The following is a 25,865-nucleotide window of genomic DNA, read 5'->3' as shown; positions in this document are numbered from 1 at the left end:
CAAACAAGGCTGTGATAGTTTCAGGTAAACAGCAAAGGGACTCAGCCATACAAATACATGAATCCCTTCTCCCCTATACTCCCCTCCCATCTAGGCTGCGAAACAACATTGAGCAGAATTCCTTGCTGGTTATCCATTTTAATCAGTGGTGTGTACATGACCATCCCCAAATCCCTAACTATCCCTTCCCCCTATCCTCCCCACCCACTCAAACTCTGAAACCACAACTTTGTTCTCTAAGTCTGTGAGTCTCTTTCTATTTTGTAAGTAAGTTCATTTCTATCATTTCTTTTTAGATTCCACATTTAAGGGATGTCATACAATGTTTCTCCTTTTCTGACTTATTTCACTCTTCATGACATTCTCTAGGTCCAGCCATGTTGCTGAAAATGACATTATTCCATTCTTTTCAATGGTTTAGTGATCTTCCGTTGTATATATGTACCACATCTTTATGCATTCCTCTGTCGATGGACATTTAGGTTGATTCTATGTCTTGGCTACTGTAAACAGTGCTGCAATGAACACTATGGTGTATGCATCCTTTTGGATCATGTTTTTCTCTAGACACATGCCCAGGAGTGGACTTGCAGGGTCATACAGAAGGTCTATGTTTAGTTTTTTAAGGAACCTCCATACTGTTCTTCATATGACTGTACCAATTTACATTCCCATTAAAATGGGCTCAATACAGGACAGAAATGGTATGGACCTAACAGAAGCAGAAGATATTAAGAAGATGTGGCAAGAATACACAGAAGAACTATACAAAAAAGATCTTCATGACCCAGATAATCATGGTGGTGTGATCACTCACCTAGAGCCAGACATCCTGGAATGAGAAGTCAAGTGGGCCTTAGGAAGCATCACTATGAACAAAGCTAGAGGAGGTGATGGAATTCCAGATGAGCTATTCCAAATCCTGAAAGATGATGCTGTGAAAGTGCTGCACTCAATATGCTAGCAAATTTGGAAAACTCAGCAGTGGCCACAGAACTGGAAAAGGTCAGTTTCCATTCCAATCCCAAAGAAAGGCAATGCCAAAGAATGCTCAAACTACCGCACAATTGCACTCATCTCACATGCTAGTAAAGTCATGCTTAAAATTCTCCAAGCCAGGCTTCAGCAATATGTGAACCGTGAACTTCCAGATGTTCAAGCTGGTTTTAGAAAAGGCAAAGGAACAAGAGATCAAATTGCCAACATCCACTGGATCATCAAAAAAGCAAGAGAGTTCCAGAAAAACATCTATTTCTGCTTTCTTGACTATGCCAAAACCTTTGACTGTGTGGATCACAATAAACTCTGGAAAATTCTGAAGGAGATGGGAATACTAGACCACCTGACCTGCCTCTTGAGAAATCTGTAAACAGGTCAGGAAGCAACAGTTAGAACTGGACATGGAACAACAGACTGGTTCCAAATAGGAAAAGGAGTACATCAAGGCTGTATATTGTCACCCTGCTTATTTAACTTACATGCAGAGTACATCATGAGAAACGCTGGGCTGCAAGAAGCACAAGCTGGAATCAAGATTGCTGGAAGAAATATCAATAACCTCAGACATGCAGATGACACCACCCTTATGGCAGAAAATGAAGAGGAACTAAAGAGCCTCTTGATGAAAGTGAAAGAGGAGAGTGAAACAGTTGGCTTAAAGCTCAACATTCAGAAAACTAAGATCATGGCATCTGGTCCCATCACTTCATGGGAAATAGATGGGGAAACAGTGTCAGACTTTATTTTTCTGGGCCCCCAAAATCACTGCAGATGGTGACTGCAGCCATGAAATTAAAAGACGCCTACTTCTTGGAAGGAACGTTATGATCAATTTAGACAGCATATTAAAAAGCAGAGACATTACTTTGTCAACAAAGGTCTGTCTAGTCAAAGCTATGGTTTTTCCAGTAGTCATATATGGATGTGAGAGTTGGACTGTAAAGAAAGCTGAGCGCCGAAGACTTGATGTTTTTGAACTGTGGTGTTGGAGAAGACTCTTGAGAGTCCCTTGAACTGCAAGGAGATCCAACCAGTCCATCCTAAAGGAGATCAGTCCTGGGTGTTCATTGGAAGGACTGATGTTGAAGCTGAAACTCCAATACTTTGGCTACCTGATGCAAAGATCTGACTCATTTGAAAAGACCCTGATGCTGGGAAAGATTGAGGGCAGGAGGAGAAGGGGACGAAAGAGGATGAGATGGTTGGATGGCATCACCGACTTAGTGGATATGGATGTGGGTGGACTCCAGGAGTTGGTGATGGACAGGGAGGCCTGCTGCTGCTGCTAAGTCATTTCAGTCATGTCCGACTCTGTGCGACCCCATAGACGGCAGCCCACCCAGGCTGCCCCGTCCCTGGGATTCTCCAGGCAAGAACACTGGAGTGGGTTGCCATTTCCTTCTCCAATGCATGAAAGTGAAAAGTGAAAGTGAAGTCGCTCAGTCGTGTCTGACTCTTAGCGACCCCATGGACTGCAGCCCACCAGGCTCCTCCATCCATGGGATTTTCCAGGCAAGGGTACTGGAGTGGGGTGCCATTGCCTTCTCCGCAGGGAGGCCTGGTGTGCTGCAATTCATGGGGTCGCAAAGAGTTGGACACGACTGAACGACTGAACTGAACTGAAGTGACTGTGTATGAGGGTTCCTTCTCTCTACATCCTCTCTGGCATTTATTGTTTGTGGATTTTTTGGTGACAGCCATTCTAGCTGATGTGAGGTGATAGCTCATAGTTTTTATTTGCATTTCTTAAATAATTAGTGATGTTGAACATCTTTTCATGTGCCTCTTGGCCATCTGTACGTCTTCTTCTTTTTTTTTTTTAGTAACAAATTTTTTTGATTTTATGATTTTTTTCATTTAGTTAATTAGTTAACTTTTGGCTGTGCTGGGTCTTTGTTGCTGTGTGGGCTTTCTCTAGTTGTGGCCAGCAGGGGCTATTCTCTATCAATAGTTGCACTGTGAGGGCTTCCCACTGTGGTGGCTTCTCTTCTTGCAAAGCTTGGGCTCTAGGGTGCTTGGGCTCAGTAGTTGTGGTGCATGGGCTTAGTTTCTCTGTTGCCAGCATCTGGGATCCTCCCGGATCAGGGATCAAACCAGTGTCTACTGCATTGGCAGGCAGGTTCTTTACCACCAAGCCACCAGGGAAACCAGCAATGAAATAGTATGTGGCCATATGAAGGAATAAAATTCTGATGTATGCTGCAACATAGATGAACTTTAAAAGCAAGATGCTCAGTGAAATGTCAGACACAAAAGGACAAATAATGTATGATTCTATTTATATGAAATTCCTAGAGCAGTCAAATTCATAGACAGAAAGTAGAATGGTGGTTGCCAGGGGCTGAGAGGAGAAAAAGTGGGGAGTTTATGTTTAATGGGGACATAATTTCAGCTTTGCAAGATGAGAAAATGCTGGAGGTGGACGGTGGTGATGGTTATACAATATTGTGAATGTGCTTAATGCCGCTGAACTATATGCTCAAGATTGTTACAGTGGGACTTCCCTGGTGGTCCAGTGGTTAAGACTCCTCATTTCCAATTTGGAGGGTGCAGGTTCAATCCCTGGTCAGGGAATAAAGATTGCTAAAATGGTAAATTTAATGTTTTACCCCAATTAAAAAGAAATGGGGTGGGGTGGAGAGAAGAGAAGGCGAGAAATAAGTCAAGCTGGAGGAGGGGGAAAAACTGTTTTCCTTTTCTTTTTTTCTGTGGCTCCAATGCATGTGGGATCTTAGTTCTCTGACCATGGATCAAACCTGTACCCCTGCAATGGAAGCACAGAGTCTTAACTACTGGACTTCCCTGTTTTTCTTTCTTTTTGTCTTTTGTTTTCATCTTTTTTCCCCCCTGTTTTTCTTTTGATTGTGAGAAACACGAGGCTCCAAAGAGGGGACTTTAGAGCCTTCAAAGCTGAGACTTAAGAGGATCAGCCAAGTGTTACAGGTTGCATATTGAAATCACTTTTATATCCTCTGAGAGATGAAAGTGAAGAGGAGAATTCCCATCAATTCCTTCTATGGTTTCAGGCTGCACTTCCCCAATATTGCTCTGGGAGTGACTCATCAGGGTCTGTGACTTTCCTCCCCTCTCCCACCTCTGTTCTTTTATGGGGTATGCTTTTTAAATTAATTAATTTCTTTCTTTATTTTTCGCTGGGTTGGGTCTTTGTTAGGGCTTCCCTGTGGCTCAGAGGTTAAAGTGTCTGCCTCCAATGCGGGAGACCTGGGTTCGATCCCAGGGTCGGGAAGATCCCCTGGAGAAGGAAATGGTAACCCACCCCAGTATTCTTGCCTGGAGAATCCCATGGACGGAGGAGCCTGGTAGGTTATACACGCGGACTTTCTCTAGTTGTGGAGAGCAGGGCCTGCTCTCTAGTTGCAGTGTTTGGGCTTCTCATTGTGGTGGCTTCTCCTGATGAGGAGCACAGACTCTAGAATACAAAGGCTCAATAGTTCTGTGTACAAAGTTAGTTGCCCTGTGGCCTATGGAATCTTCCCAGATCAGGGATTGAACCCCTGTTCCCTACATTGAAAGGCAGATTATTAACTGCTGGACCGCCAGGGAAGTCCTAGTGGAATGTATTTGAATATAGCTTCTGGGTTTGGAGTAGAACCCATGGGAGAAAACAAGGCAAATGCCATGTTTCCCAGCACAGTCCTTTCTTTCTTTCTTCTTCTTCTTCTGCTGCTGCTGTTAAGTCACTTCAGTCATGTCCAACTCTATGCGACCCCATAGACGGCAGCCCACCAGGCTCCTCTGTCCCTGGGATTCTCCAGGCAAGAATACTGGAGTGGGTTGTCATTTCCTTCTCCAATGCATGCATGCATGCTAAGTCACTTCAGTCGTGTCCGACTCTGTGCAACCCAACGGACAGAAATCCACCAGGCTCCTCTGTCCACAGGATTCTCTAGGCAAGAATACTGGAGTGGGTTGCCATTTCTTTCTCCCTTTTTCTTCTGACTGTCTACTTATTTTATCTTATTTTGTTGACTGCGCAGTATAGAATTCAAGATCTTAGTTCCTCCACCAGGGGTTGAATCTGCACCTTCTCCAGTGAAAGTGTGGAGTCTTAACCACTGAACCATCAGGGAAGTCCCAGCACAGTTTTTTCTTGTGTTTTACTTTCTTTCAAAAGAAGAAATTTATTTATTTGGGAGAGGGGAAAAGAGGGAGGGAGGGCAATGGAACTTGGAGTTTAGAAAGAACTTTCATTTGTTCATTCATTTGACCAAAGAACAGTTAATGATCTGGGAGCTTAAACCACAATGCTCACTGCCTTCCTGGACACCAGGCTGAGCTCAGGAACTCCTGAGATACAGAGAGTGGAAGAGACTTTGTAAAGGCTGAGATTCTTGCAGTAACTGGAAGGGAGACATACGGGAAGTTCAAGTTATTATGCTGGCATTGATTCCATTTTTAAGCCTGTGTTGTGATGACTTGGGGCTTCCCTTGTGAGTCAGACAGTAGAGAATCTGCCTGCAATGCAGGAGACATGGGTTTGATCCTTGGTTCAGGAAGATCCCCTGGAGAAGGGAATGGCTACCCACTCCAGTATTCTTGCCTGGAGAATCCCATGGACAGAAGAGCCTGGTGGGCTACAGTCCATAGGGTCACAAAGAGTGGGACATAACTGAGCAACCAAGCATGGGATGACTTGAAGAAATAATGACTCTATTTATTTCTCTGAATTAAGGGGACTTCCAAAGTGGCATAGTGGTAAAAGAATCCACCTGTCAATGCAGGAGATGTAAGAGACACATCTTCGATCCCTGGGTTGAGAAGATCCCCTGGTGTAGGAACTGGCAATCCATTCCAGTATTCTTGCCTGGAAAATTCCATGGACAGAGGAACCTGGCAGGCCACAGTCCATAGGATCACAAAGAGTTGGAAACAACTGAGTGACTGAGCACACACACACACTGATTTAAGAAAGATATAGTGATACATAACTGGCAATGTGCCAGGTACTGTTCTAGGCACTGGAGATACATCTGTGAATAAACTCAGTATTGTTCTTACCTTCAAGGAGCTTCCCACCCAACAAGTGCTGTTTAGGGAGCCAGGTCAGAAGAAGCCTTTCTTCTCTGAAACCACAGCAAATATATCATATTGTGTGTGTGTGTTCAGTTGCTAAGTTATGCCTGACTCTTTGTGACTCCGTGGACTGTAGCCAGCCAGGCTCCTCTGTCCATGGAATTTCCCAGGCAAGAATACTGGTATGGGTTGCCATTCCCTTCTCCAGGGGATCTTCCCACCCAAGGATTGAACACATGTCTCCTGGATTGCAGGCAGATTATTTACCCCTGAGCCACCTGGGAAGCAAGGTTGAAATTGGGATACATCCCATCCCTGAGCCCATCATTGTGCCATGAAAATGGGATACAGTGATTGGTTGGGAAGAGTCAGGCTCTGTCCCGGCAGATGACTGAAGTGACGGGGGACAGGGCCCTCAAATTCGTGATAGTGACACAAAAGGAAGACAGCAGATACTGGGAGGAAACCCTGATAACTATTTCTTCACACATCAAGAGCCTCAAGCTCAGGAAATTATGACCATGAAACTCAAAAGCTTAGTGGTTTAAGACCACAGAGGTCTGTTTCATCTTCAAGTTTGTGTGCATAGTGGGTGGCCAGGGGCTAGCTCATCACAGCCCCGCCCTGGGGTACAGGCTGACACAGAGCACCATCTTGAACATTTTCACTCACCATGCCAGGAAAAGAGAACCCGGAGGATTTCAAACTGGCTGGCAAATGCTACAGCTCAGAAAGGAACACACTTGACCTCTTTTTGTTGTTGTTAAGTCACTAAATTGTATCCAACTCTTGGTATCTCCATGGATTGCAGGATACCAGGCTCCCCTGTCCTTCATTATCTCCCAGAGTTTACTCAAACTCATGTTCCTTGAGTTTGTGATGCCATCCAACCATCTCATCCTCTGTAGCTACCTTCTCCTCCTGTTCTCAATCTTTCCCAGCATCAGGATCTTTTCCAGTGAGGGTCTCTTCACATCAGGTGGCCAAAGTATTGGAGCTTCAGCTTCAGCAACAGTCCTTCCAAAGAATACTAAGGGTTGATTTCCTTAAGAATTGACTGGTTTGATCTCCTTGCAGTCCACAGCACTCTCAATAGTCTTTCCCAGCACCACGATTTGAAAGCAACAGTTCTTTGGCGCTAAGCCTTCTTTATGGTCTGATTCTTGCATCCATACATGACTACTAGAAAAACCATAGATTTGACTATATGGAAATTTGTGGCAAAGTGCTGTCTAGGTTTGTCATAGTTTTTCTTCCAAGAAGCAAGCGTCTATTAATTTCATGGTTGCAGTTACCGTCTGCAGTGGTCTTGGAGCCCAAGAAAATAGATGTGATAGAAGGACCATAAGGAAGGCTGAGCACCAACGAATGGATACTTTCAAATTGTGGTGCTGGAGAAGACTCTTAAGAGTCCCTTGAACAGCAAGGAGATCAAACCAGCCAATCCTAAAGGAAATCAACCCTGAATATTCATTAGAATGACTGTTGTGAAGCTGAAGCTCCAATACTTTGGCCACTTGATAAGAAGAGCCAACTCATTGGAAAAGACCCTGATGCTGGGAAAGATTGAGGGCAGGAGGAGAAGGGGGCGATGGAGGATGAGATGGTTGGATGGCATCGCAAGCTCGATGAACATGAGTTTGAGCAAACTCTGGGAGATAGTGAAGGACAAGGAAGCCTGATGTGCTGTAGTCCATGGGTAACAAAGAGTCAGATATGACTTAGCAACAGAACAACAACTAATAAGGAGGTCCTGAAGACAATGTTCCATTGGTCAGGGGCTTCTGGGAGCAAAATGGAGACAGATTAATGAAGAACATTGACTGAGAGGCTGCACTGTCCCCAGATGGACAGGGGAAGTGGTACAAAGGATGAGCATTTGTCCTTCTAAGATAATTTATCACCTCTAATACTTATCTACTCTTCAAAACTTCAGCCACATGCTTGTTGACCACAAGCATGTGGTCAAGAGTTGGCAGTTTAAACCAGAGGGTTATGAGGACAAGACTGTGGTGTGTGTGTATACCACACTTTCAGGGTCCACTGGAGACATAGAGGACACAATGCAGGTCCAGAGAAGCCTGTCTTTGGCAGAGTTCATTAGACCCTACCCACTTCTCTTCTCTTCTCTGGGAGCATTATTGGGATTATGAAAGTTGGGTCAGTCAGTGTTCAATGCCAGAAAGAGAAACATCCCAGGTAGTTTGAGAGTAGGGGACTTAACACAGGGATTTGGGTCCTTAAAAATGGTTGTGGAACTGAAGAAGCAGGTTCTGAAATGGGCTTCAAGGAATACTCCTGGAACTTTAAGAAATTGCCCTCAACAATTGTTTCTGAAGACAATTTCAAGCTGGTTCTACAGCTCAGAGTTCAAGAATACACTGCCATCCAGGGATTGGAAAGCCAATTTAAGAAGACTTCTGGTACTGGAAATGCTCCTGCCCCCAAATGTCACACTTCTATGACCTTGCTTGCCAGCAGCCAAAATAGTCAAAAGAGAATAGAGAGATGGTCTCGGGGTCAGCGTCCCAAATCCACGTCAGTGCCATCTAATTGTAGACATGGTTTCACACCCAGACCCAAGTTGCAATGAATTCTGGTAAGTGTTGGTGTAACTTTCCAACCTCTTCAAGTTAAAAAAAGGAAAAAGAGAAGGTGAGAGAGTCTAACCATAATAGCCACCCAAAGGTGTCTTTGTCTGGTTTTCCTCTCTCACACTTATATTTTGAGTGGTAAGCTGCTGCTGAGAGGTTTAAAAGTTTGTTTTGTTTTTAATTGAAATAGAGTTGATATGGGTTTCCCTAGTGGCTCAGACGGTGAAAAAAATCTACCTGCAATGCACAAAACCCAGGCTTGATCCCTGTGTTGGGAGGATCCTCTGGAGAAGGAAATGGCTACCCACTCCAGTATTCTTGCCTGGAGAATCCCATGGACAGAGGAGCCTGGTGGCTACAGTCCATGGGTTACAAAGAGCTGGACACGACTGAATGACTAACACTTTCACTGTCAGAACTGATATACAGTGTTTCAGGTGTACAGCAGTGATTGTTATACATATACATGCTGCTGCTGCTGCTAAATCGCTCAGTCGTGTCCGACTCTGTGCGACCCCATAGACGGCAGCCCACCAGGCTCCTCCGTCCTTGGGATTCTCCAGGCAAGAGTACTGGAGTGGGGTGCCATTGCCTTCTCCACACATATACATATCTATTTTTTCAGATTCTTTTTGGTAATAGGTTATGACAGCATATTGAATATAAATCCTTGTGCTATACTGTAGGTCGGAGAAGGAAATGAACCCACTCCAGTAGTCTTGCTTGGAAAATTCCATGGATTGGGGTGCCTGGTAGGCTACAGTCCATGGGGTCACAAAGAGTTGGACACGACTGAGCGACTTCACTTTCTTTCTTTCTATAATTCCTTTTGGAGAGGGAAATGGCAACCGACTCCAGTGTTCTTGCCTGGAGAATCCCATGGACAGAGGGGCCTGGTGGGCTGCAGTCTATGGGGTTCCAAGGAGTCGGACATGACTAAGCAACTAACACACACACACACACACACACACACACACACACATACTGTGGGTCACTGATAAAATTTTTGATTAAAATGTTTATTTAGACTCGTATCCTAAGTTTGCAGTGAATCTCATATTTACATAACAGTTTGCATTCAGTAGTTTTCTGGGTAACACAAATATCAGTATATCCAAAAATTAACTCATTTAACTAATAAAGTTAAAAGTTAACAAAATTAACTCATTTAACTCATTACAAATTATCATTTGTAATATACAATGTTCCTGAACAGGTATAAACTGTTTCTTGGAATTATCATGAATAGTATCACAGTCGTAAAATATGCATTATGAAGAGGTATGAAAGTTAGAGGGGAAAAGTTCATTTTTGTATGTCCTGTGTCTTCATTCTAACTCACTTAAAAATTGTGATTTTGTTGTAGTTGTAAGTTTTGATTAGCTTTAATATTAAAACTAAGTTGTTAAAATATAAAAGAATTATTACTGACTTTTCAATTTGCTCAAGATTATGAATTAAAAGTGGACAGAGCAGAGTTTCCAGTTGACAAATGGAATTGCAAATAATGTTTTCTTTCTCTCTCCCTCTCTCTCTCTTTTTTTTTTTTTTTGAATGTTCTGGGTCATTGTTGAAGTGTGTGGATTTTTCTTTTTTTGTGTCTAGTTGCGTTGCTCAGGCTTCTCTTATTGTGGAGTACGGGCTCTAGAGGGCTCAGGCTCAGTAGTTGTGGCCCAAGGGCTTAGTTGCCCTGTAGACCGTGGGATCTTAGTTCCCTGGCCAGGGTTGAACCCACATCCTCTGCATTGGAAGACAAATTATTAACCACTGGACCACCAGGAAAGTCCAGTATGATGTCTCTTAAATTAAGCTTGTGACAATTGAACCAATCAACTGTAGCAGTAAGAAAACTATTGACAAAGTAGAACCAAGAAATGTTCCTCTTCAAATATGCTGGAGTCTGTACTTTCAGTAAAAAGATGACTACCTGAAGTAGCACAGATGGTTACCAAGTACCAAGAAAACAGATAATAAGCTTGGACAACAGTATTTTTTAGAGCTCACATTATAATTGGAGAGGGATAAAAAGCCAAAAGAGAGAATAGTCTTCAGTCATACAGGAAGTCATCCTCAATAGCCTGTCCAAGGATCATAGCTTCTGATCAGAGGTTATAAGTCATAGATAAAGTCATGACCATGCAAAATGACAGGCAGTAGCCTTGAATGCTGACAAAGACTAAACAAACTGTGTCTTCAGATTTTAATACATAATTGGAGCTCCCAAAACAAGCAAGAACTAAATAAAATAAAATAAAATTTTATTTAGAGCCCTCTACAACCAAATAGAAAAATCAAGGCTATGATTTTTCCAGTAGTCATGTATGGTTGTGAGAGTTGGACTATAAAGAAAGCTGAGTGCCGAAGAATTGATGCTTTTGAACTGTGGTGTTGGTGAAGACTCTTGAGAGTCCCTTGGACTGCAAGGAGATCCAAACAGTCCATTCTAAAGGAGACCAGTCCCAAATATTTACTGGAAGGACTGATGTTGAAGCTGAAACTCCAGTACTTTGGCCACCTGATGTGAAGAATGGACTCATTTGAAAAGACCCTGATGCTGGGAAAGATTGAAGGCGGGAGGAGAAGGAGACGACAGAAGATGAGATGGTTGGATGGCATCACCGACTCAATGGACATGAGTTTTAAACTCCGGGAGTTGGTGATAGACAGGGAGGCCTGGTGTGCTGCACTCCATGGGGTCGCAAAGAGTTGGACACAACTGAGCAAATGGATTGAACTGAACTGAACTGAGAACCAAATTAAAATACTGTACAGAAATCAAAATAAGTTTTGACATAAATGGAAACATAATGATTTTAGAGAAATTCAGTACAAGCTATCAGGAAAACTGGAGGGACTTCCACTATGTCCAGTGGCTAAGAACCCGTTCTCCCAATGCATGGGGCCTGGGTATGATGCTTGGTCAGGGAACTAGATCCCATGTGCTGCAGCCAGAGATTCTGCATGGCACAACTTAGAGTTTCACATGATGCAAGGAAGACATGGACAGCAAAGCAAATAAATAAATATTTCTTTAAATAAAAGGAAAACTGGAAAACTTACAGCTGCAAAAAGCTGTAACTCAAAGAGATAATTTGAGTAAAGAGGCAGATATACTATTGAGTAAACCTAATGCTTAAAAGTTAGAACTGGACATGGGACAGCAGACTGGTTCCAAATAGGAAAAGGAGTACATCAAGGCTGTATATTGTCATCCTGCTTCTTTAACTTACATGCAGAGTACATCATGAGACATGCTGTGCTGGAGGAAGCACAAGCTGGAATCAAGATTGCTGGGAGAAATATCAATAACCTCAGACATGCAGATGACACCACCCTTATGGCAGAAAGTGAAGAGGAACTAAAAATCCTCTTGAAAGTGAAAGAGGAGAGTGAAAAAGTTGGCTTAAAGCTCAACATTCAGAAAACTAAGATCATGGCATCTGGTCCCATCAGTTCATGGGAAATAGATGGGGAAACAGTGGAAACAGTGGCTGACTTTATTTTTTTGGGCTCCAAAATCACTGCAGATGGTGACTGCAGCCATGAAATTAAAAGACGCTTACTTCCTGTAAGGAAAGTTATGACCAACCTAGACAGTATATTAAAAAGCAGAGAGATTACTTTGCCAACAAAGGTCCATCTAGTCAAGGATATGATTTTTCCAGTGGTCATGTGAGAATTGGACTATAAAGAAAGCTGAGTGCTGAAGAATTGATGCTTTTGAACTGTGGTGTTGGAGAAGACTCTTGAGAGTCCCTTGAACTGCAAGGAGATCCAACCAGTCCATCCTAAAGGAGATCAGTCCTGGTGTTCATTGGAAGGACTGATGTTGAAGCTGAAACTCCAATACTTTGACCACCTGATGCAAAGAGCTGACTCATTTGAAAAAACCCTGATGCTAGGAAAGATTGAGGAGGAGAAGAAGGAGGAGAAGGGGATGACAGAGGACAAGATGGTTGGATGGCATCACTGACTCAATGGGTGTGGGTTTGGGCAGACTCTGGGAGTTGGAGATGGACAGGGAGGCCTTGACTGCTGCGGTTCATGGGGTCACAAAGAGTTGGACACGACTCAGCGACTGAACTGAACTGAACTGACTTAATGCTTAAAAGTACAAAACCTCTATTTTGACCTCTCCCCACATTGTACTTCTGGCAGCCACTGATCTATTTTCTGTTTCTATGAGTTCTGTTTTTTTTTTTTTCTTTTGTTTGTTTAATTTTCAGATTCCACATGTAAGCGAGATCTTGTTGTTTAATTGTAGTCATTTTGATGCCATCATTTCATGGTAGTTTTAACATAGAATTCCCTCATGAGTTATGGTATTTAACACTTTTTCAAATATTCATTGGCTATTCTTCCTTTATGAAGTGACTGTTCAAATATTGTGCCTGTTTAAAAAAATCAGAGTGTTTTGGTACTATTATTAATGCAATACTTGCTGTGATAAAGAACCTACGAACAGACCCACATTTATATAGTCATTTGATTTCTAACCCAGATGTCAAAGCAATTCAACGGGAAAATAAAAATCTTTTTAACAAATTGATCTGAAGCAACAGAATTTCAACCCAGCTCATTTGAGGTGAATCACAGACCTAAATGTAGAAAACTTTAAAACTGCTAGAAGAAACAAGAGGATATCTTCATGACACTGGGGAAAGCAAAGATTTCTTGAAGAAGATTTACTTGCAATGGGCCAGTCCATGGGACCCCACGACTGCAAACGGATAGGACTTATGGACTTGTGCTAGGTTCTTGTCACGTGGGACCCCAGGGCCCCTTGTCCATACCCCTTAGCACCCCAGAAAAGGGCTAGCTGGAATATCTGATCTTACTGAATTCCCCAAAGATATTTGTATATGTGTGTATTTACCGACATGTGTATTTACTGAATACGGTAAAGAAAGACATGAGTCATCTTGGGCTTTTCCCCCTTCACTAATGTGGTCTCCACATGTACGCCATGGTCTCTTTATGTGGTTAGAAAAGAGGAGGCTTATGGGTGGGGGGTGGGGGTAGTTCCTGACCTGTTGGCCACAGGGGAAGCAGCTCTAGCCTGGAAACCTAGAGACAGGGCCAGTGTGGACTGGGGAGGAACTTGGACTTTAGAGTCTGAGTTCAAATTCCCAGGCCTATTGGATTTGAGTTGTGTGTCTTTGGAAAATTCACTGGACCTCTCTGAGTCCTGGTTTCCTTACATGAGGTGAACCAGTTTGACATCAGATGGCTATATGGACTTAGGAATTAAGGACGGATCAGACAGCAGAAGCCAGGTGGTGCTCATGGTAAAGAACCCGTCTGCCAATGCAAGAGACGTAAGAGTTTCAGGTTCAATCCCTGGTCTGGAAAGATTCCACCTGCAGGGGGCAACTAAGCCCGTGTGCCACAACTACTGAACCCTTGCCCTAGAGCCTGTGCTCCTCAACAAGAGAAGCCACTGCAGTGAGAAGCCCATGCACTAGGCTTTGCTTGCGGCAACTAGAGAAAGCCCACATGCAGCAATGGACACCCAGTGCTGTCAAAAACGGAGAAGGCAATGGCACCCCACTCCAGTACTCTTGCCTGGAAAATCCCATGGACGGAGGAGCCTGGTGGGCTGCAGTCCATGGGGTCGCTAGGAGTCGGACACGACTGAGTGACTTCACTTTCACTTTTCACTTTCATGCATTGGAGAAGAAAATGGCAACCCACTCCAGTGTTCTTGCCTGGAGAATCCCAGGGACAGGGGAGCCTGGTGGGCTGCCGTCTCTGGGGTCGCACAGAGTCGGACACGATTGAAGCGACTTAGCAGCAGCAGCAGCAGCTGTCAAAAAATTTAAAAGAAAATTTAAAGAAAGCTACTTAAAAACCATTTTCTGGTGTAAATGGTATTTCTATAAATCTTTTATAATTAGTTAATTTCCAGTTTTATTGAGATATAATTGACATATAGCATTATATAAGTTTAAGGTATACAGCATAATGATTTGACTTACATTCATCATAAAATTATTATCACAGCAGGTTAGTGAATAACCATCATCTCATATAAATACAACAATAAATAAATAGAAAAAAATTTTTATTTGTAAGAAAAGCTCTTAAAATTTACTATGTTTATAATTTTCATTTATAATGCACAGCAGCATTCATTATCTTTATTGTACCTTACATCCCTAATATTTACTTATCTTATAACTGGACATTTGTACCTTCTGACCATCTTCACCCAACCCCACCCCTTACCCTACCACCCCAGCCTCTGGTAACCACAAATTTGATCTCTTTTTTCTAAGAGTTTGTCTTTAAAGTATAATTGACCTACAACACTATGTTAGCAGAGTTCCAAAGAATAGCAAGGAAAGATAAGAAAGCCTTCCTCAGTGATCAGTGCAAAGAAATAGAGGAAAACAACAGAATGGGAAAGACTAGAGATCTCTTCAAGAAAATTAGAGATACCAAGGGAACATTTCATGCAAAGATGGGCTCCATAAAAGGACAGAAATGGTATGGACCTAACAGAAGCAGAAGATATTAAGAAGAGGTGGCAAGAATACACAGAAGAACTGTACAAAAAAGATCTTCACAACTCAGATAATCGCAATGGTGTGATCACTCATCTAGAGCCAGACATCCTGGAATGTGAAGTCAAGTGGGCCTTAGGAAGCATCACTATGAACAAAGCTAGTGGAGGTGATGGAATTCCAGTGGAGCTATTTCAAATCCTGAAAGATGATGCTGTGAAAGTGCTGCACTCAATATGCCAGCACATTTGGAAAACTCAGCAGTGGCCACAGGATTGGAAAAGGTCAGTTTTCATTCCAATCCCAAAGAAAGGCAATGCCAAAGAGTGCTCAAACTACCACACAATTGCACTCATCTCACACGCTAGTAAAGTAATGCTCAAAATTCTCCAAGCCAGGCTTCAGCAATACGTGAACCGTGAACTTCCAGAAGTTCAAGCTGGTTTTAGAAAAGGCAGAGGAACCAGAGATCAAATTGCCAACATCTGCTGGATCATCAAAAAAGCAAGAGAGTTCCAGAGAAACATCTATTTCTGCTTTCTTGACTATGCCAAGGCCTTTGACTGTGTAGATCACAATAAACTGTGGAAAATTCTGAAAGAGATGGGAGTACCAGACCACCTGACCTGCCACTTGAGAAACCTGTATGAAAGTCAGGAAGCAAAAATTAGAACTGGACATGGAACAACAGACTGGTTCCAAATAGGAAAAGGAGTACATCAAGGCTGTATATTGTCACCCTGCTTCTTTAACGTACATGGGGAGTACATAATGAGACACGCTGGGCTGGAAGAAGCACAAGCTGGAATCAAGATTGCTGGGAGAAATATCAATAACCTCAGACATGCAGATGACACCACCCTTATGGCAGAAAGTGAAGAGGAACTAAAGAGCCTCTTGATGAAAGTGAAAGAGGAGAGTGAAACAGTTGGCTTAAAGCTCAACATTCAGAAAATGAAGATCATGGCATCTGGTCCCATCAGTTCATGGGAAATAGATGGGGAAACAGTGGAAACAGTGGCTGACTTTATTTTTTTGGGCTCCAAAATCACTGCAGATGGTGACTGCAGCCATGAAATTGAAAGATGCTTACCCCTTGGAAGGAAAGTTATGACCAACCTAGACAGTATATTAAAAAGCAGAGAGATTACTTTGCCAACAAAGGTCCATCTAGTCAGGGCTATGGTTTTTCCAGTAGTCATGTATGGATGTGAGAGTTGGCCTATAAAGAAAGCTGAGAGCCAAAGAATTGATGCTTTTGAACTGTGGTGTTGGAAAAGACTCTTGAGAGTCCCTTGAACTGCAAGGAGATCCAACCAGTCTATCCTTAAGCAAATCAGTCCTGAATATTCATTGGAAGGACTGATGCTGAATCTGAAACTCCAATACTTTGACCACCTGATGTGAAGAGCTGACTCATTAGAAAAGATCCTGATGTTGGGAAAGATTGAAGGTGGGAGGAGAAGGGGACAACAGAGGATGAGATGGTTGGATGGCATCACTGACTCAATGGGCATGAGTTTGGGTGAACTCCGGGAGCTGGTGATGGACAGGGAGGCCTGGTGTGTTGCAGTCCATGGGGTCACAAAGAGTCGGACACGACTGAGCCACTGGACTGAACTGAACATAGAGATTCAATATTTCTATAAATTTCAGAATGATCCCCACTATGAGTCTAGTGTCATCTGTCATCTGTCAATATTCCTATAAATCTGCTTGGTGAACTTATAAGTAGTCTCATTCATTGTTTCTTTCTTATCTGATTAAAGTGTTTTCAATAAAAAGCAAAAATAAGAGATCAAAAGTGCTGAAAATGCTTGAATTCCTTGCTCTTTAGTCTGACAGTCAGTGGCTTCCATACAGGTAGGAATAAAGATGGTGTGTTTCTATGTGTGTGTGTGTGAATTTAGAGTATTTGAAGGTGTGTGGCTGTGAATTAGTGTGAATATATGTGAATACGTGGGTGTCCAGGAGGGTGTGTGTGAGTGTGTCAGTTTGTGAGTGCTTTGGAGAGTGTGTGGCTCTCAGTTCGTGTAACCCTGTGTAAGTGTGTGACGTGAGTTAGTGTGAGTTGTCTGCTTGCCTGGGGTTGGGGCGAACAACCTGAAAGCATTCAGGGGATCCCCACCCTTCTCAGTTCAGTCCGATTCATCGTAGGCTGCAGCACTGTGAGTGTTTCCCCCATTCTCAACTCTTCAGGAGGAAAAGAAGTGACAGTGAGGAGGACCCCAACTCTTCTCCTCACAGAGAGGACAGTCAGGGTCCTGTCCCCCACCGTCACTCACACTTGCAGAGAGCCAGTCACCATCTGCGGTGGCGCACATCTGTCTGTCTGTTTCTTGTTTTCATGAAGATTGCTTCTTGGGCTCCAGAAGCTGCTAGGCCAGTGACCTTCCTGGTCACACAGGCCTGAGAAGGTGGCTGGATCAGCCACCATCATTCAGTCCCTCAAATCCTTCTTGATCAAAAGATTCTGTGGCCAAAGTTGTTGGGAAAGGCTGAGAACTCAGCTCAGGGTCCACAGCCCACCCTATCATGGTAAAGGTGCTGAGAAGTCCCATGGCAAGCATGTAAACCTGTGGAATCTTCTAGCCCTGCATTTTCACATGAGGACTGGTGCACCACCTCCCACTCCCCTTGACAGCAGCTATTAATCTCCCACAGAACCGGCATTTATTTACAGAAGCTATGTTGGGGTTATCCTCTAGTTCATGTTAACAGCCTATATGTGCCAGCATATCTCAGGCTACCAAGCTTCCTCAGACACACAAACACGCCACCTTGGGGCCCTCCGAGGAGACAACACTAAATACATTTTTACAGATAAGGGGCCAGGGCAGCTAAGAGATGGAGTATCTTGCTTAAGGCACCCCCATTTCATAAGAGGCTAAACTGCCTTGGGACTCTATCCTTTTTCTTCTCAGCAGAATCTCAGTGGAGAGCTTGGCCTTGCATGGGCTCAGGAAACATGCAGCATTTTGTTATTTTATTTATATTTATTTTTATTTATTTGCCTGTGCTGGGTCTTACTTGCAGCACATGGGATCTAGTTCCCTGACCAGGGCTCAAACCTGCCCCCCCTGCACTGGGACCATAGAGTCTTAGCCACTGGACCACCAGGGAAATCCCAACATACAACATTTTAGAGGAAGAGGCTCAGTTGATGCTTGGGACTCAGACATTGATGGGATTCCTAGGGAGGTGGGAGGAGGTGTCTTATTAGAGATAACACTAAAGGGGGGGTTGGGATTCCCCCATAATTTGGTGGTAAAGAATCCATCTGCAATGCAGGAGATGCAGGCTTCATCCCTGGGTCAGGAAGATCCCCTGGAGGAGGCCATGACAACCCACTCCAGTATTCTTGCCTGGAGACTCCCATGGACAGAGGAGCCTGGCGGGCTACAGTCCATGGGGTCACAGAGAGTCAGACACGACAGAAATGACTTAGCACACATGCACAGGGGGATTGAGGGATGGGAGGTGCTGAAGTGGGGTGCTAATTTGTCCTGGCTGGACACCTCTGCCACTTCAGCAGCTGGCGGTGAAAGGCCTGAAGGAGGCAGAAGGGAGGTTCTAGTCCCTACAATGCCTCCTGTTAGCCTTGTGGCTCCTGTCAGTCCCTCCTGTTCACTCAGTTTCCTCATCTGAACCATGGAGAAGTTGACTTAAGGTTGTCAGACAAACTACAGCATGCCCAGTTTAATTTGAATTTCAGGTAAACAGCAAATACTTTTCAGTGTAAGTATATTCCATGCAGTATTTGGGACATACGGATACTAAGAAATTAATTTTATCTAATATTCAAATTTAACTGGGTGAAAGTGAAAGTGAAGTCACTCAGTCGTGTCCGACTCTTTGCGACCCCACGGACTGTAGCCTACCAGGCTCCTCTGTCCATGGGATTTTCCAGGCAAGAATACTGGAATGGGTTGCCATTTCCTTCTCCAGGGGATCTTCCCAACCCAGGGATCGAACCCCAGGTATCCCGCATTGCAGGCAGACGCTTTACCATCTGAGCCACCAGGGAAGCTCAGATTTAACTGGGTAGCCTGTATTTTTCTTACAGATGAGGGCCAATGGCCTTTATGACACAGATGACTATTCAGAGGCCCAGAAGTTGGGACCAGACCCCTGGCTGGGGCTTCCTTCCTTTCCATTGGTTGTCTCTCCCCATCAGCCAGGTCACTGCCAGGCTGGGCTGAACCTGGCTCTGAGGGAAAGGCCCAGCCTCTTTGGTGATGTTGAGAAGGCTGGTGTGGGTCTAGGGCACCTGAGGTGCCCATGGAGCTCATGATCAGGGTCCATGAAGCCCAAGAATGCAGAGCTGGGAGGGGGAGCTGTCAGGATCTACCCTGAGGGCACCTTTTTCTACGTCTGAATCAGGTAGTGCTACATTGGCTTAAATGGCTGGAAGGAGACCCGGAATACGAGGAGAAGGATGACGTGGCGACACCAGCCCAGACCTCTGGGGTGGGAGGAAGAGATGAGGCAGGGGGCATGGATGCTTACCTGGCCAAGAGCCCTACCCGACCCCTCAGTAGTGGGGACTTCTCTTCCCGTTACCACATCAGGGCAGGGTGGGCATCATGGCGGCCAGTGCTCTCCATTAACACCCGGCTCAGCTCAGAAAGTTCTAGTGCTGGGCAGGGGGGGTGGAGAGGGATGTGTGGAAGCTCTGAGGTACATACCTCCCCCCACTTCTCCATAGACTGACACTGGTGTTTGTGGTAAACCCAGTGACACGGGAGGTGGCTGATAAGAGGAAAAGAACCCTGTCCAGTCAGATTGCCAAGTTCCCAGCCTCTATAAAACAGGCTGTGGAGGGAGCCTGGGCAGCTGCCCACCATGACCTCTTGGGCTGTTCTGCTCGTCACCTCGGTGCTCCTGGTCGCTCCAGGTGAGGACATTCCCCTTGGGGTAGATCCCAATGGCTCCTCCTCCCAGCCCTGCTTTCTCAGGCTTTGTGGACCCAAACATGAGCTCCAAGGTCACCTCAGGTCCCACAGCCTTCTCACCATCACCACGGAGGCTGGGCCTTACCCTCAGAGTCAGGTTCAGCCCGGCCTGGCAGTGACCTGGCCAATGGGGAGAGAGAGCCAGTGGGAAAGAAGGGAGCCCCAGCCAGGGGTCTGGTCCCAATTCTACTGCTCAGGCTATGGGGCCCAGGGGGCTCCCTTTCCCTTCCTGGGCCTCTGGCTCTTCATCTGCGTCATGAAGATCACTGACCCACCGGTGGGTCTGAGGTTTCTTCTGGCCCACAATAGCCAGGGTGATGACAGGGCATCTGAGTGAATGGGGACCTCTCACTGTTCCAGACTCACTCCCTTGTCCCCATACCTTTCCTCTCTCCCAGTGCCCGGGCTCACTGGAAGTTCTAAGGGTTTAGCTGAGTGCAAGGATGCTTCTGGAGGGGAGAACAAGTTAGGCTGGGCCACCTGACATGAGGTTTTTTTTTTGAGGAAAGAGAAAAAGAAAAACAATCCCTTAAAAGAAGATGAGGGAAGTTTCCTTTTAGACGGGCCCCAAATCTGTGTGTGTGTGTGTGTGTGTGTGAGAGACACACACACACACACACACACACACACACACACACACAGAGAGAGACAGACAGACAAGACAGAGAGACAGAGATGGTGGTGCAATGGTGATGGCTGGGGGGACTTATCCTCTTTGCTCTCCAAGGAACTTGAGAGTGTGTGTTTCTCCTGACAGTGGGTCAGAGCAGCCCCAGGGCAGAGCAAGGCAGCAGGCGCCTGGGTCCCCTCACAAAGCCGCCTCACCGTCCTGGGTGCCAGCTGCCTCCTGGGCTCTCCCAGCCAGAAGCAATGACTTCTCCTCTCCCTCTGTCTGTGGAGGGCTGCTCATGCTGTTTCTTCCCCAGGACTGGCTTTTTCCGGTCTGACTCCTGAGTGCCATGACCAGGAGACGGCCCATCTGTGGGATGGAGACAAGTTGCTCCAGGGCCTGGCCCCGGAGGATCCCCAGGTACACGGATGGCTTCCTGCTGCTCCCCCACCATCCCTCTCCTTCCTTTCCTCCCTGGGCAGCGCCAGGGGCGAGGGCCTGGAGACTGAACTGGTCAGGGGATGGGGAGGCAGGGCTGGGAGCTGAAGATGCTGGTTTTGTTCACACTTGTACCTGACTGTGGGATGGGGGCTACCCTGGTGGCTGGGCCCTCCCCAAGAGCCTCCTCCTTGTCTGATGGTAGAACAGCAGAGGGGCAGATGCTGGGCTGGGGCCGGTGCTATGGGTGTGGGGGCAGGTCGTGGGGTCTCTCAGCCCCTCAAAGACAGGCAGAGAGATGGGCAGGGGCCAGCCAGTCTGGCTCAGGTCCTCATATGGACAGACAGATCATGGGTCATCCTACTGGCCTTGAAAGCCCCCAAGGGCCCCTTCCTGGTGCCCTTCCAAGGTTGGGGTGTCCGAGAGACCACTCTGAGGGACTTCCTTTCCTAATAGGGTGACCAAAGAGAAGAGCTGAACCAATTCTGTGGTCCTTGTCAGAAGATAATGCAGATGTTGAAGTACATGGTGGGAAATAGGCCCAGCAAGGTGAGACTGGAGGCGTGTGGAGCCTGTTGGGTGGAGTGGTGCCTCTGAGGGGGTGGGGAGGGCGGCAGATGGTGAAGAGGGCTACCAGAATGGCTGAAGGTCTGTGGGCTGCTCAAATGTGTGCCAATGGACTTTGGAGAATTCCCTCAACTTGAGGCATTCTGGGAGTGTGAAAGTGGGAGGAAGACTGTGTGGTTTCCATCAAGTTCTTGAAGGGAACCTGTCCCCAGGGAAGGTAGGGACCTCCCATTCATGTCCAGGATATGGCTCTTGGAGGTTGGTTCCAGATCAAGCCTGAGTCAGGAAAGGTATGTCCCAGGTTCTCCACATCCGAGCTGTATGGCTTGGACAAGTCATAAACACTTTGTGAGCCTCCGTTTTCTTACCTATGGAATGGGATGGACAAGAACCCCAAGTTGCCTAGGACTTTTTTTAAACAGATGATTTTATTTATGTATTTATTTGACTGTGCTGGGTCTTGGTTGCCTCTCAGACTTTCTCTCTAGTTGCTCTGAGTGGGGGCTACTCTGTCACTGGGGTGCTCAGGCTTCTCACTGCGGTGGCTCTTCCTGTTGTGGAGCACTGGCTCTCAGCATGAGGACTTCAGTAGTTGAGACACGTGGGCTCAGTAGTTGTGGCTCCTGGGCTCTACAGCACAGGCTCAGTGGTTGTGTTGCACCACCTTCCTTGCTCCCCAGCGTGTGGGGTCTTCCTGGACCTCAGATCCTCTCCTGTACTGGCAGGTGGATTCTTCACCATGAGCCACCAGGGAAGTCCTGCCTAGGCCTTTTAAAGGAGCTGAAAAGTGGGATGTACTTAGCTCCAACTTAATGCTTAGGAAGTGGATGTATCATCACAGGAATCAGTTTCACTCTCCCCCTGCCCCCCTTAGCTCCCTTGACCTGCTTAGCCCTCTGTCTTCATCCTGGGATCCTCAGATTTATCCTCTTCCCCTGGGATGGCAGGATAAGATATTCCAAAATCAATGAACCAAGGCTTCAAGTTCAGATCCCCTCCCAACCCACTGCACCCAACCCCAACCCCCACCCCCCCAACCCAGCACCAGTCAGGCCCTGGACCCAGAAGCTACGTAGGCAGAGCCTTTAAAGTGGGTCTGGGCACCACTCTCCACCCAGAAGACAGGGCCCAGGTATATAGGAGCTGAGACTCAGCAGGACCAATTGTCTTTTCCGGAGCCCCTGCTGGTCAGGCTTGGGCCAGGACTCAGGGATGAGGAACAGGGGCTGAGCCCTGTTTCTCCAGTCCCCGCTCCAGTGGCCACCAGGCACCAGCTCCCTGGCCACTGGTCCCATTGCCAGACCTGCCTGGGGACCAAAGCTGCCAGGGCTTGCAGAAAGGCAATGCCAGGCAGAGTTCACCTGAGGTCTATTTCCCACCACGGCGCTACCGCTCCAGAATGTCATCATCCATGTGACCTCCAAGGTGTGCAGCAAGATGGGGCTGTGGAGCATCCTTTGCAACCAGATGATGAAGAAGTATCTCAATCGCATCTCTAAGGACATCATGGCTAGGAAGACACCTCAGGCCATCTGTGTGGACATCAAGTTGTGCAAGCGCAAGGCAGGTACGTGCAGAGGCAACAGAAGGGAGTTATTTCCTGACAGCCTCCCCGCAAACGTGCAATAGAGTTTACAAACACAGGAAGGCACCTGTCAGAGAGGACTTGCTAAGTAGCTCACACCTGCCCCTCCCAGCCTTCTGGCCATATGACACATCACTCCAATCACTCCCAACAGGGACAGCGTTGAGCAGATGGGCAGGTAGAACTTGGCTCCTACCAAAGTCCTTTCTCAACATTTGAGAAAAACTCCTAACAGCCTGAGGCAACCTCCCCCTGCCCCTCCCCACACTCCCACAAACAGTCCTGGAGTTAAATCAGGTCCCCATTTCTCCTCAGCTGTGTGACCTTGGGCAAGTGGCTAAACCTCTTCGAGCTTCAGTTTTCTCACCTGTGAAAGGGGGATAATGACTCCTGTTTCTGAGGTTGGGGTGAGGACTGAATAAGACCATCATGTATGACGAGGTTGACACCAAGGAAATGGCCTGAGACTAAGATACTGGAGACATCAGAGCCTGATCGAACTCCAACCTCCCAGCCCACCCCTGATCCCAGAATGGGAGCCGAGGCCACATCCTTCTCCATGACATAGGGGCCTAAGAGCTGGGCTGGAGGAATCTCATGGGGTGGGAGGAGGGCTAGGGCTGCCCAGGCTATGCCTGGAGATTTCAGGCAATGGCTACAAGAGATGGGACGGGGAAGGGGTCCTCCATTCGGGTCTGGCAGCTCATCCACTCTCACTGATGCTTTGCAGCCTGATGCTTGCAGATTGCCCATTAGTATGAGGTCCCCACCGTTTCCTGTGGCTTTTATTTTCAAAGCCCCACCACCTACACAGGCTCCTGAAGGGCTTCCAGGAGGGGACACTGCATGTGTACCACAAGGACAGGTGGCTCTGAGTCCCCATCCCCTCTAGAGACCCCACACACTGCCCATTGCTGTCTCTTCTCTCCACACCAGGTCTCATCTGAGCCCCCGGATCCCCCAACCCCACCCTGGGGAAGAAGTACAGAAACTCCAGCATCCTCAGTCAGCTCCTTCCTTCCTGAATCCAGGAGTCTTCACTCTAGTTTCTCTCATCTAACTTCTTCCACTGCCTTCCCCGCTCAGGAGAATAAAATATCAAGCAAGAATTTTTGCAGCTTCTTTTCCTTTGCTGGGTTTCAGAGGAGGGGCACGCTCATCTGACTCATGAGTTCATTCAATAAACATGCTGTATGTCCACCTGTGATCCTAGATGCTAGGGATTTAGCAGTGAATAAGACAACTTAGCAACTCTCACACATGTGGTCATGAAATGCTTATTGTGCTGCATGTCACTCCAAGAACCTGGAGTACACTACGAATATACCCCCAGGAACTCTCAGATCAGCTGGGGAAACCAGCTGGGTTAGGGTTTTGTTGTTATTCAGTCGATCAGTTGTGTTCGACCCTTTGCCACCGCATGGACTGCAGCATGCCAGGCTTCCCTGTCCTTCACTATATTCTGAAGCTTGTTCAACTCATATCCATTGAATCAGTGATCTCATCCAACCATCTCATTCTCTGTCATCCCCTTCTTCTCCTGCCCTCAGTCTTTCCCAGCATCAGGGTCTTTTCTAATGAGTTGGCTCTTTGCATCAAGTGGTCAAAGTATTAGAGCTTCAGCTTCAGCATCAGTCCTTCCAATGAAAATTCAGAGTTGATTTCCTTTAAGATTGACTGGTTGGTTCTCATTGATGTCCAAGGTATTCTCAAGAGTCTTCTCCAGCACCACAATTTGAAAGCATCAGTTCTTCAGTGCTCAGCCTTCTTTATTGTTCAACTCTCACATCTGTACATGAGTACTGGAAAAACCATAGCTTTGACTATATGGACCTTTGTCAGCAAAGTGATGTCTCTAGATTTTCTTTCAAGGAGCAAACGTCTTTTAATTTCAAGGCTGTAGTTACTGTCCTCAGTGATTTTGGAGCTCAAGAAAATAAAGTCTGTCACTGTTTCCATTTTTGTCCTCATCTATTTGCCATGAAGTGATGAGACCGGATGCCATGATCTTAATTTTTTGAATGTTAAGTTTTAAGCCAGGTTTTTTACTCTTAGGGTTAGAGTTCTTCTGGATATTAGGAACTGAAACTTAGCCTTTTACTTCTCACAGAAGGCAGCCTTCTCCTTTTTTTTTTTTTGGGCTGTGCCTTGAGTTTGGGTGAACTCTAGGAGTTGGTGATGGACAGGGAGGCCTGGGGTGCTGCAGTTCATGGGGTTACAAAGAGTCAGACATGACTGAGCAACTGAACTGAACTGAGGCTTGCAGGATCTTAGTTCCCCAACCAGGGTTCAAACCCGTGCCCCCTGCAGTGGAAGCGCAGAGTCCTAATCATTGGGCGTCCAGGGAATTCCCAGGCAGCTTTCTTTTTCTGTTTTGGGGGAGTGTATTATTTAGTGCACTTTTGCCTTCCAGCAACTGAAGTTTTAGCTTATCTGGCTTAAATAAAAAAGGTAATTTAATGGCACCAATACTTAACCAGTCCACAGAGCTTCAGGCACAGAATGATCCAGAAATCTGTGGTGTCACCAGAGTTTTGTTTCTGTGGTCCTACCATTTTCTTTTTTCTTCCCACCTCT

The 25,865-nt window shown here is 46.0% G+C and overlaps 1 protein-coding gene across 2 annotated transcripts; it reads left to right on the top strand.

Annotated features, from left to right (window-relative positions):
* The first annotated feature begins 19,915 nt into the window (after nt 1-19,915).
* LOC616323 (uncharacterized) lies at nt 19,916-24,488 on the top strand. 2 transcript variants are annotated; one of them, NM_001046578.1, is given in 5 exon segments: nt 19,916-20,030; nt 21,015-21,118; nt 21,593-21,685; nt 23,102-23,270; nt 24,225-24,488. In NM_001046578.1, coding segments are annotated over 5 exon segments (429 nt in total). In that variant the 5' UTR covers nt 19,916-19,978; the 3' UTR covers nt 24,236-24,488.
* Nucleotides 24,489-25,865: the final 1,377 nt, after the last annotated feature.

Source organism: Bos taurus, chromosome 11 (genome assembly GCF_002263795.3).
Source record: "Bos taurus isolate L1 Dominette 01449 registration number 42190680 breed Hereford chromosome 11, ARS-UCD2.0, whole genome shotgun sequence".
Lineage (NCBI taxonomy): Eukaryota > Metazoa > Chordata > Mammalia > Artiodactyla > Bovidae > Bos > Bos taurus.
Note: the sequence above shows the minus strand (reverse complement) of the source record. Positions and strands in the feature narration are given on the sequence as shown.